The sequence below is a fragment of the Aphelocoma coerulescens genome, chromosome 2, assembly GCF_041296385.1.
Source record: "Aphelocoma coerulescens isolate FSJ_1873_10779 chromosome 2, UR_Acoe_1.0, whole genome shotgun sequence".
Lineage (NCBI taxonomy): Eukaryota > Metazoa > Chordata > Aves > Passeriformes > Corvidae > Aphelocoma > Aphelocoma coerulescens.
In genome coordinates, this window is record NC_091015.1 from 160,244,868 (window position 1) to 160,257,489 (window position 12,622).

At 40.8% G+C, this 12,622-nt stretch overlaps 1 protein-coding gene across 9 annotated transcripts in view; it reads left to right on the forward strand.

The window, feature by feature from the left end:
• The first annotated feature begins 1,658 nt into the window (after positions 1–1,658).
• The window catches only part of PHF20L1 (PHD finger protein 20 like 1), a 56,602-nt gene continuing 45,638 nt past the window's right edge, over positions 1,659–12,622 (forward strand). For 7 of the 9 annotated variants that reach the window (XM_069005503.1, XM_069005506.1, XM_069005508.1 and 4 more), the window contains exons 1-5: positions 1,659–1,732; positions 2,754–2,859; positions 10,050–10,221; positions 10,359–10,443; positions 11,182–11,270. In XM_069005503.1, the coding sequence (XP_068861604.1) occupies positions 2,777–2,859; positions 10,050–10,221; positions 10,359–10,443; positions 11,182–11,270 (429 nt within the window). In that variant the 5' untranslated portion in view covers positions 1,659–1,732; positions 2,754–2,776. Of the gene's footprint in view, positions 1,733–2,292; positions 2,371–2,753; positions 2,860–8,275; positions 8,373–10,049; positions 10,222–10,358; positions 10,444–11,181; positions 11,271–12,622 lie in introns of those variants that run through there. The other 2 variants (XM_069005504.1, XM_069005505.1) reach the window with 2 other exon arrangements.

A 12,622-nucleotide genomic window follows, 5' to 3' on the forward strand; every position in this document is an offset into this window, starting at 1 on the left:
GTGAACAGTTTCTTACAGCTGGTACTCTCTGGACAGGCCCAAGGGCTACCAAACAAACTGTCCTGTCTGTCCTGCAGCTGTTTAGTGACCTTGTCTGGACACCAGGTGCCCACCAAAGCCAGTCTGTCACTGCCCTTCCCAACTGGACAGGGGAGAGAAAATATAACAAAGGGCTCCTAGGGCAAGAGGAGAGGTCACTCCTAAGATCATTCCTCTCATCAATAACCATCACATGCAAAACACTGATGTGCTCAGGCTTGGCCAGTAGTGGACCCAGTTGGCATTGCCTCTGTCAGACATGGAGGAAGCTTCTGGCAGCTTCTCACAGAAGCCCCCCACTACCAAAATCTTGCCACACAAACTCAAAACACTTAAAAAAGTTCTTAAAGGTCACTTAATGGAAAGGACTCACAAGTTGACTGTTACACAGAACATGCACTTTCCAGAAATACACTATGACTAGGAAAGCCTTGTTATTAGTTGGTGGAAACTTGACATTTATTGTACTGATCACATCCATGGGGATGTGATGATGCTGATCTTGCCATTACAAGCTTGGGAACATCTATTCTGGAGAAGAAGAGAAGGAAAATCTCCATGAGATGGTTCCCTGAGCTCTGGGATGGCAGCAATGCAGGGGCTGACTTGGCTCGTGGTCATTACCTTTATCATAGGTCTCCCAGACAGAGCAGAACACAGTGATAAGCAGCACAGCAAACAGCAACAGACCAGTCACCACAACACTGGGTGTCACAGGGACAGCAGTGGGCTGGTCACACCAGCTGCCAAGCACCCACCCAGTTGCTCACTCACCCTGCTCTCAGCAGCATAGGGGGAGGCTGGGATGAATAAAAGTGAGAAAGTCTGTGGGTCAGATGAAGCTGCTGTCATGAGTAAAAAACTGAGGCAAAGGCAGGCCACTGTGAGCCAGCTGCCTGGCCTGGGCTGCCCTGTGGCCACCAGCCACAGGCTGTGGCACCTCCATGACCATCTCAGTGACTGCCCTGAATCTTTTTTCTCCCTCTGACAGAATCACAAAGTCAGAGAATTGGTCAGGTTGGAAGAGGCAGTAGGGGGTCATCTGGCCCAACCTCTCTGCTTAAGCAGGGTCATTCTCGAGCACATTGCACAGGACTGCGTCCACCTGAATTAGTGGCGAGACTCCACACCCTCTTTAGGCAAGCTGTTTCAGTGCACGGTCCCTGCACACTAAAGTTCTTGGTATTCAGGTGAAACTTCCTGCATATCAGTTTCTGTCCGTTCCCTCTTGTCCCATTACTTAGTACCACTAAGCAGAGCTTGATCCATCCTCTTGGCACCCTCTCTTCACATACTCCTGGATGAGGTCCCCTCTCAGCCGCCTCTTCTGGGGCTGAACAGCTCCAACTCCCTCAGCCTTTCCCAGTAAGAAAAAGGCTCCAGTTCCCTAATTAACCACCTTTCTTGCCCTCCACAGGACAAGTCGCCCCGCTCTCCCCTGTTTCTGTGGCGGAGGCTGGCAGTGCGCGGCGGGGAAGGCCGTGGCGCCGTGCCCGTATCAGCGTCCCCAGCCCGCGGCCGCCCCGCCGCTCTTTGTCTCGCTCGCCCCCGCCCCTCGCGGTCACGTGCCGGGGGCGGGGCGCGTCGCGCGGCGGTGACGCGTGCGGGGCGCGGGCAGGATGGGGCGGTGAGGGGCGGCCGTGCCGGACACCCCGCGGCAGCCGCGCCGGGCCCCGTGCGAGCCGAGCGGGCGGTAAGGGCTGCGAACGCGGGGGAGGCGCGGGGGCAGCGAGGGGGGAATGCGGCGGGAGCGCGGGCGGGGCGCGGGCGGCGGGGCTCCGGCGCCCCCGGCACGGCGACCGGGCCTGGCGGGGCGGCGCCCGTGGCTCTGCCCGCGCCGGGCCCCGCCCGCGGCCGGGGGTCCGGCGGGGCCTCCCCCGGCTGTGCCGAGCGCTGAGCCCCCGCCGGGCCGCGGCCCTCCCGCTCCGAGCCCGGCTGGGCTGGAGCCTTTGTGTCTCCGCGCTCCCGGCGCTTCCAGGGGAGCCCCCCGGAGAACGGGGGGCCGGGTGTCGCTCCCCCGCGGTGCGGAGCAGGGAGGTTCCGACCCCGCATCCCGGCACTCCTGCTCGGCAAGTAGGCTTGGGGTGGTACAGGGAGCAACGCAGAAAGTCACGGTGATAGTGACAGTAGTTGCACAGAGAAGTGATTTTTTTTTTTTTTTTTTGATAGTGACTGAGCTACAGAATAAAATTAGAAGCCAGTTGTGACTGAAACTCAGTGCTATGAGAGCGACTCCAGAATGCATAGAAAAACTCAAGACGGGTTTTTGTTTATTTTTGTTTGTGCTGATTTCATCTTACTTGTCCTTTAGGCCAGGTTTATCTGTTTTTGGTAAGTTTTTCTTGGCCTTTTCCACAACCGAACAGAGCACGCATGTTGACTATAGGTAAACTAAAATTTTGCTCTAAAAGGATGCCAAGGAATTACAGTTTAGTATAGTTCCAGAGATGAGCACTACGGGCTTTTTCTTCTTATTTTTTGCCTTAAGTTTGATAACAGATTTTTTTTCACAGGGAAAGAAATCTGAATAAAAGTACATGTGAATGTTTCTTGATCCCTGTTTTGGGCCTCAACTGTATTTCTGTAAACTAAGCAGTTAATACAAAGTCAGGATCAAAATTTTGCACCTTTTCACACTGGAATATATTTGCTGTCAATGACACATTTTAAACGACATAATGTGTTTTAATGCAACTTTTTTCCTTCCTTCAAAGGTCGTGAAAAAGACAATATCAAGATGAGTAAAAAGCCTCCAAATCGTCCTGGAATCACATTTGAAATTGGTGCTCGTTTGGAGGCACTGGACTATTTACAAAAATGGTACGGAAGACATTATGTAGTATTTGCTGAGAGCATAATTATTTTGTGTCGTTTGTGTGCTTTGATAACTTACTATAAAAATCAGTGCACTTATTAATTGACAATTTCCACATGTGAACTTTATGAATTTCCAGCTAAGTCTGTTAAAACTGTTAGGTTTTAGGAAAATATTTCCTCTTCAGAAATCAAGCTAAACTTTTCTATGGGTTTTTGTGTATTTGCTCTTAGTGGCTTGTGCAGCTGTAATGAGCAAGGAGCCTTTCTGGAGTAGTGTGTAATTCAGTGTCATGGCTGAGGTGATCGGGGTGTAAATATGGAAACATCATGATCAAGGACTTCTTTTGTTTTCATTTGAAGGCATGCAAGGGGAGTTGTTTCATATTCAGTTGTCACACTTGACAGGTTCACAAAACTGATTCTAGAGAAAAACCCACATCCTGAATTGGAGTTCATGGGATAGGCAGGTACAGTTGTGTTTGTATCAAACAGCTGGAGGAACAAAGTGCTTAAAACTGACTCTGCAACCACCCAGGTGTATTGTGAGCTCAAAGACTATAAAATTGAAATTGTGGGCACAAGGATCATGCTGCCCAGCCTGTGTATTGTGAAAGGAGCTGTTCTGATGAAATAAATGATTAGTAAAAATTTTATTAAAGCAAGTAGGCTAATTTGATTGTGTGTCCTGGCCATGCTAGTTTGTTTGAAAAATCCCTGGTTTTGTTAAAGTAGGTGACAGAAGTAGTTGATGCTTCTACTCAGAAGTTTTTTCTTAGCTGCTCTCTGATTTATAAGGGCTCGGAAATGCTTTTCTGTTGCATTCCTGGAGAGCTCGGCATGTTCCTGTAAATATCTGATCTTGTTAACTCCAAGTGATGTGAGAGGGAAGACTGTGTATTATTGACATATTGATATGTCTGCTCCAGTAGTTATATGCTCTGTGTAAAATGTTGGGTCAAACTTTTTATTTGCAGAGCTTTGATTTTAATTATAGGAAAAATGTTTGTTTTAATAAATGTACTCTAAAGGACTTGGTTTACAGAGCCATTCTTGTTCTTACCTGTTGCTGTAGAGTGGGTTTTCAGCATGCTGATTCTGTAACTGAATGGCAGGATAAGAAAAACATCCAAATAATGCAATAAAACTTTTTGTAGCATCTTCTGTGACTAAAAATAGTTGGTTAAAGTAATCAGGTAACAAAAATTAATATGTAAAAATAGCTTCAGCTGAATTGAATCAAAAAATGTCACTGAATATCCAGTATATAGTTCGTGTCAGACCTGCCCAGCCTTTTCACAGGGAAGTGTTGCATGTCAGTGCTGGAATTCTTGTCTAGGTGTGGGTTGTCAGGCATGAGCCATGTCACAAGCTCTGCAGCTGAGTTGCTGGGTGTTTTCAGGAAGAACAGAATTTATCCTGAACTTTCCAGGAATTGATTTATCATCTGTACCACCAGGTAGATCCAGGTCAAGTTTAAATGCATGTAAACTTTTGTGGTGCCATATACAGAAGAAAGTTAATACGAAAATTTAGCAGTTGCAGCAACAATGGCAACAGGACTCTAGTTCAAATGAACTAGTAATACAAAACGAACTCATAATACAAAACCTAATTGCTTGTGACAGAAATTCTACTGTTGAGCTATTATTAGGGTGTCAAGGGTTGCAATGATAGTTTATGGGATTTTTCTTAGTTGGCTTTCTGTTGCATAAGGGGTTGGTGGATGTTTTTTAAATTCTTTCTATATATAATCTGTATGCATTCCCCTCATTTGCATGCAGAAATACATACTTCAAAGAAAATAAACTTGCTGAACTTACATGAAATCTCTTTATTATTTTTTTAACAAAAGCCAAATTGAAGAGCATTGGTATTGCTTAGCTCAGTCTTTCTACAAGTGACTAATTGAGAGCACTTGCTGACAAATAGCCTTTGAAAGGGTTTTAATATTTTCTCTCCATTTTTCTGAAAGCTTGCTGTCATCTTATGATCATGACTAGTTAAAATGTTAATGAGGAAAGGCTTCTAGAGGATGTAAGAAAAAATACAGTAAAGTATGGTTTTGTTTGCTGAGGTACTTCTGCAGGTCTTAAATTTTCAACTGTGTATTAGTTGCTAAAATTCAACTCATGGCATCTGGTGTTTTATTTATATTCTGTAAACTTTTAAGGTGTCATCGGTGTACCTTGACTATTTATTGCTTGAAAGTCCTGTAGTTTTAAATGAAGTTTTTGCAGACAGTGTTTGGATCACTGGAATCATTTGTCATGTACCATGACAGAGTAGAAGAAAGCCTGGTCAAACTGGTCAGCAAGGACAGGCTGTCAATGACTGTATTTTTGCTGTATTGTGGGGATAACTGCAATTGCTGCTTTATCAGTTACGCTGTTGCAGGGGATCATCTTGCATAAAGAATTTGTACCACTTGTTCCATATAAATTCACTAAAGGAAACTATGAACTGCAGCTCTAATCGAAACTGATATGATCATCTGTCAGCAGATAATAAATGAGATGGGATTGAAAATTATAAAATAGAAAATTATTCAGTATATGAGATGATCGGGCTGGAGTGTATGATCTACAAAGAAAGAGTGAGGAAATGACTTGTTTAGCTTGGAGAAGGCTTCAGAAATCCCACTATCAGCCTTCCAATACCTACAGGGCTGGCATCAACAAGACTTAGCCAAAACCTACAGGTAGTTACAGGACAAGACAACAGGCACAAACTGAAATGAGAGATTCAGACTACATTTGAGGAGAATCTTTTTCCCTATGGGACAGTCAAGCAGTGGATCAGGTTGGCTGAAGAGTTTGTGGAGTCTCCAACATAGAAGGTTTTCAAGACTGGGATGGATAAACACTGGAAAACCTGGCCTGTTGCCATGGCTGACCCTGCTTTGAGTGGGAGGTTGGACTAGAAGCTTTTTGAGGTTGCTTTCAGTTTGAATTCCCCTGGGATCTCATACAAAAACTGATACATATGCATATACCCCCTTCTGCTTCTCACTGACACAGCAAATGAAGAAGCAGTAAAGCTGCACATACCTGCAAGAGCATGTCTGGGTGTAAGACATTTCTTAAGCTGTCAGCTCCCACAAGTAGGACACTGTCCTTACAAAGCTGATGTATTTAAAGATGCATCTCTTCCTTTTTTAATGCTTTCTTGTGGTTTCTTTGGCTCTAGCTCTCTACTGGTTGTCCTGTAAGCAGCAGATACTGATTTGAAAAAAACCCGGTTGTTTTCCTGAGACCACAGTCTTTATTAATTTGCTCAATCCAAACTCTTAAGTTAGATAATGAAATACAGATACATGGCCCTTGTTTCTGGAATGGAAACAGCTCTCTAAAACAGGTTAGTTGTCAGAACAACAGTACTTGCTCTTGGTATATTTGATTATCTGTATGGATTTTTTTTTCCCCCCGAGTATGGAGGAAGCTTTTTCCCTGTAAGACTTTGAGAAATCTTACTTGGTACAGTCCTTGCTTTGAATTTCAGTTGACTGGGTTGCCTGACAGGTGTTTTTAAGGGGGGTGAAGACTCTGCTTTATATTTAATACAATACATGTATAATAAATGTGGGGACCTAGAAATAGGTGTTTGCAGATTTTGCAGACACCAGAACACTACTTGTGAGAAGTCAGAACAGAGGGTGTTTGGTTTTATTTCCTCTATGAGGTAGAAGGAAACACTTTTTATACTAGTGTTGCAGAGGCAAGAAGTTGTGTTTGTAAACTTTGTAGGTGCAAACTTGGGCAAATTTACTAATGTTTTTGCATTCTTTTTTACAGTCTGAAATGCCTATTGTCCCATTTCACAGAACAATTCACAACTTTTTGTCACTTTTGAAGGGTTAAAAGTACGATGTAAAAATGAAAAGTGCTGTCTGTGTGGCTATTAATGTGTGTTGAGTGCATTGGAAAAAAATACTTGGTTTGTTGGTTTTTTTTTTTTTTTTATACTGTCAAGAAGTGAAGTGGGATGTTTTCAATTATTTTTTATTGTATAAATGTTAGAACACTATTGTTGCCTGACCAGGGCTTCAGAGTATAAGTTTTTAAAGCCATATCAAATTCTGAGGTTTTCCAAAAATACTGCATAATACTAATGGGTTGGAATCACCAATATTGGAACCTGAGAATGGAGGGCATGCAATGTGTAAACTGGGCAGATAGCATTAGCTAACAACGGTTCTCTTGTACTTTATTTAAGAAACAAGATCAACCCCCCCTGAATTTTGGATGTAACTTCATTTGTGGTTGTTAGACACTCTTTTCAGCACATTTTCAGCACTATTGCAAAAGCACACCCAAAATTTTCTGGATATTGTTCCTTCCCATAAAAGGAACACCTGGACTATTGAATGTCAATGTGTTGGTCTATTTGGGTCTTTTTTGTTTGTTTGTTTGTTTGTTTTGTTTATTTTGTGAAAAGTAAAGCCTTTCCCCTAAAATTTCTAGAGTGTGTTTTTCTGGTTTGTGCTGATGAAATGTTGGCAAATCTGTTTGTGCATCAGTTTCATTGTGATGACTTAGTGTGGTGTACTTGCTGGGGGAATTAACCTGACTGGAAAGTTGGTTTGGCCTTAGATATTATTATGCTTTGATACTGTAAAGAATGGTATTTATATCCCCCTTTGTGGTATTTCTTCAAATGCCTACTTGTAACTTTGCGATGGAAGGAACTTCTTCATAAAATATCTGATGTGTATGAGATGTAATTGTCTTCATATTAAGCTTTTTAATTTATGAAATTGCTTCTTTTCAGTAGAAGTACAAAAACACCAGAAAGATCTTTCTGTGTAGGGGATAATTTGCAAGAGTAAATTCTGCAATACCTGTGTTCTGCTCTTTTCCACTGTGGGATCAGTGTTGTGAAATATTGCAGTTTGTACATATTTGTGGCACATTGTGTGGCTAAATTTAGTGGGTATTGAGGGTAATAGCTTGTTGCTAAATACAAAGTTGTGTTTGGGTTGCCTAATAACCAATTGCATATGGCTTGGGTGGTTCCATCTCTAAGGATATATCATGGACTTTTAGAAAGACTTTGACAGCAGAAATTGTATTTAGCAGAGAGAAATTAACCTATAAATACCTTGAGCTTCATTTCTTATCTAAAGTGATCTCTAGTAAGAATTAATATTTTGTATATATTCTTTTATTAACTGATGCTAACTTTTTCTCTTTTGATTCTGTATCTATAATAATGTCCTGATTCTTGGCTTACTGAATCATCTTTATAATTATCTTCATTTTAAAATATTTGTCTCTAAACTGTGGTCTGTATTTTACTTTCCCCTCTTACGTGGTTTTCTCTTTCCAGGATGGTGCTGTGTTTTCCCAGTTTATCCCTTATGTTGTCTTCTCACACAGTGCTTGGAATGGTGACTTGGCTGCTGCTGACCAGAGAAAGCTCCTGGCCATAACAAGGGAACTGCTATAGGGACGTGCCATAATGGGAACAGAGTGTTTGCACTGGAGATGTGTAGGAAAAGGAGAATTCTCTTTTATCTGGTTGGCCCTGAATTTTGTAAAACAACAATGATTTTGCATCACTGGCTGGCATGTGATAAACCTAAGATTTCTAACTCTGCTGGGAAAGGGTATCACCGTTCTTGGCTTCCATTTCACTACTGAAGCACAAACTCTCGTTTCTTGTTGCTGCAGAATGAACTTTCTCTCCTGTTGCTTTTCTGGTGTTTTTCCTTCCTTCTCTCTGTTAAATACATTCTGTGTCATCCTTCTACTTTGAACTCCTTTAGGTAGCACTTGCTGTAACAGCAGTAGTAACAGTAACTTTACTTTTTCCTCTGCTTTGCTCCTCTTCCTGCTTATGTTGAGGATTAGTGTCAAGTTATAAGAAGTCTGAAATTGGAACACTCTGGAAGATGAAAAAAATTAGAAACTTTATAATACAATTTCTAAGCATAGCAGCATATGGACTTAGAAAGTATAATCAGAGGCAGGGCTTAGGAAAACCATCTCGTGACTGACTTTTCTTGAAGCCTTGTTCAAAGTTAAACCAGCATGCTGCTGCTGGGATACAGGTTTGACCCATGAGTTTTACATTCTGTTTTAATGCAGTAGATCATCAGCTTCACTATTCTTGTTAGATTGTTGTTGTCAGTCTGCTTTAGAGGGGGAAGAGACGTTGATCTTGTTTCTTTGCAAAAAGACTTGGAAAACTGTCTTGAAAAAGATTTTGTTAGTAGAGTGGCAAATGAGAATCTGCACTTTTAGACTAAGACTTTGTGGGGTTTTTTTGAAGGTTTTTCAGTGAGAAAAAGCTGGGGTCTTAAAAAATGGGTATAATATTATTTAGCATTTCTGAAATATATGGATGAGAGAAATGCAACAAGAGCTTGCACTGTCTCTGAATTCTGATGTGAGGGTGAAGTGTGACTGCAGTAGTAACCTAGAAAATCAGAGAGATTTTATTAATCAGCAGCTCCTGAGATACTTAAATGTTAGGAAGCTGTATGCATCACTGCAGTTGAAGTAGGACAGGAGAAAAGAAGAGACTGGCATGTTTTGTTTTAAGGTGCAGGTCGAGTCACTAAGAAATAAGGAAAGCCTGTACTTCCTGAAAACTTACATTTTAGTCAGAACATAGTGTTAGAGACTCCTTTAACAGCACAATCAGTATTTTGGAGAGATTGTATTCAAAATTGATTATGTTGACAGGTTTCCTGTATATGTCAGTTGCCTTTCTAGCTAAAGAATTTGCAGTAGGACTGGAAATTGGTCGCTGAAGCTCTGCTCTTTTACTCTTGCTCCACAGTAGCACTTGGTTAGAAAAACACGTTGTGAAACTTAAAGGCAGCTGTCCTTTTCCTGTGGTCTTTCTTTCCATACATGTGTGATCATCTTTAGAGCAGCCCTAATATAAATGCTGGTAAAAAAATTAGTGATGCAATTAACTTTCTGTTTTTTTTAGATTCTTTGCACTTTTGAATCTGTTTCAATACTTCTGTGAAGGGCAGAAGGAGCAGAATCCTGCCTGATTCCAGTTTTCACTATTGTGTATAGGTTCTTGATGCTGTGTTATCCTATCAAATTAGCCTTTTTCAGACCTGGAGAGTTTTCAGTGCAAAGCGCTAATACAACTTTCTGAATGTTCATGTAGCCACTGTTGTATCTAAACCAAGAAACAAACCCTTGACACTTACCAGTTTGTGTTTAACACTCCAGGTATCCATCTCGAATTGAGAAGATAGATTATGAAGAGGGGAAGATGTTGGTGCATTTTGAACGCTGGAGCCATCGCTATGATGAGTGGATTTACTGGGACAGCAATAGGTTGCGACCTTTGGAGCGACCAGCATTAAGGAAAGAGGGGCTGAAGGATGATGAAGAATTTGTTGTAAGTGGCACATTTATTTTGTCTTAGACTTTTGTAAACTGTTTACCTACATTAAATCTCTAGCACATAATGTTTAATTATTTTTAGGAAAAAAATTAAATTATTTAAGTATTAATAACTAAATTTGTTTAAAATAGGATTTTAAACCTGGAGAAGAAGTCCTAGCTCGTTGGACAGACTGTCGATATTACCCTGCAAAGATTGAAGCAATTAATAAAGAGGGTATGTGTGTGGTCCATTGGTAAGGTCTGCTTGCAAATGCTGTGCTGTAGATTTAGTCTGCTTAAAAAAGTGATATGTCTATAAAGTTTCCCTCACTGCCTCAGTATTAAGTGAAAATGTTTCTATTTATCAAATTTAGTAAAATGTTTATCTTTTATCTGTATGAAAGTTGAAAACTGGAATTTCTCCTAGAAGATAAAATGCTTTTTTTAGTGTCTCTTCAGTTATCAGAAGCTCCTGTGCACAGTCTTAGGACTATTTTGTACTATTGTTGATTTGAGTTAATGTTATATTTAATTTTTCAGAATTGTTTTAGTTCTCTTTATTGAAGAAAAACAATGGAAATAGGAAAATAAAGGAACGCATTAAATACTTCACAATAGTGATATTTCTAATGAACATAAAAAGTTGAAATTTTTACTATAGGTGAGAGCAAATAAGGATTTGGATGTAAATTGAGCTGTTTCCCTAGTGGGGCACCTTAAATGTTACGTAATTATTTCAAGAAATTATGAGCGAAAGTGCCTCAATAGCTTGAACATGCTTGAAATTGTCCATCTGGACAAAGAGTAACAATATTAAAGCTGGGTTTCATTGAGGCCAGCATTTAGGTTTTTTGTTCCTTTTTGATCTTGACTATTGGTAACACCTGGTTACTCTTGTCATACAGAGTAACATGTAAAATATAAAGCCTTCACAGTAACAAGGTGTGTTTGTTTCTTAACACCTCATTTCTAGGAACGTTCACAGTGCAATTCTATGATGGTGTCATTCGATGTCTTAAAAGGATGCATATCAAATCTATGCCAGAGGATGCAAAAGGGCAGGTAAGAATATTTAAAGTTATTGCTTTGTTAGGTTTTGTGTAGTTGTTTGGGTTTTTGTTGTTTTGTTTGGTTTTTTGTTTTTTTTAATATCTTGAGACAGTAAAAGCGTCAGTAGCACAACTAGGTTTAAATTAGTCTTTATCCTAGGCCTGGCACTGCCTTGCTTCACCAGTTTATGGCTGATGCCTCAGAGTGTGCTGCTCAAGTGGCCTTGCCTCTCTGAAATGTCTGGCTGCTGGACACTCCATTGCTGATTAATCTGTTCACAAAGTCTTGTCTTCCAGAGTTGACAAACCCAGGGGCATTCAATGACTTTTCCTTCTGGTGTCCTTTCAGGAAAAAAGCTTTAGCTTGTCAGCAGTCTGTGCTGCTGATTTTTCTTTTTAATTTCATTTATTCCCCACCCTCTGCCTATTGTCTCTTGTTTGCTACTATGAGAGCTTTTTGCCCACATGTTCTTACTAAGGTGACTGTGGGGTTTCTTTCCCCCCCTATCAGAACTTTGGGCATTCAGGCAGATAAGTATTTCTTACCTCTTGTAACATCTAGTTGCTGTTCAGGAAGAGATGCTGAATAGAAGTTGAGGGAGACTGTGAAGTAGAGGACGTTAGTAACTGGGCCTATCTTTACTTGTGAAAGGAAAACACTGAGAACTCTTACAATGCCTTCAGTCAAATGCCATTGCATTTATCTTGCATGGTAACTGTGTTTTTATAGTTAATGAGAAATTACTCCACTGAAACTATTTGAGACAAAACCCGTGAAATTGCTCTTTATTTACTCTTACTTTTCTTCAGAATAGTCCTAACTTTGCACACTTCAAATATTTCATGATTACCATTGTAGCTGTCCATATTGTGACCAGTTGGATAATTGAATTGGCTTGAGAGCATCTCCACATCCTGGCCTCCAGGGTAAAGGTAGCTGTATAGTAGGGTTGATCTCTATGCAAGGGACACTGGAACTTAGTGGAGACACCACTGCATTATTTAAAAGATGTTTCCTGAAGGAGATTAAACTGAAATCTATAGTCACACAAGCCCTGGCTTCTTGCTGCAGTCTTACAGTAATTGTGTTGAACCATTGTGTAGTATTTCAAGGAATACTGTCAGTTTGACAGTAAGTTAGGAAGCTAGAGTGTTTCATTTTACTTCATAAAAAGCAAAACTTGGATAATGTGGTTGTGACTGAAAAGAAATAAGTCTTTTGTGACAGTGGAAAGAGCTCCCTGATTCTGTCCTGTGCTTTTTTTGGGAGCAATGTTGTGTGTAATCTTGAGTTACTACTCTTAGGCTGCAGGCAGTTTCAGCTTTAAAAAAAAATAGTAAATCCATTACTTCACAACCATTATG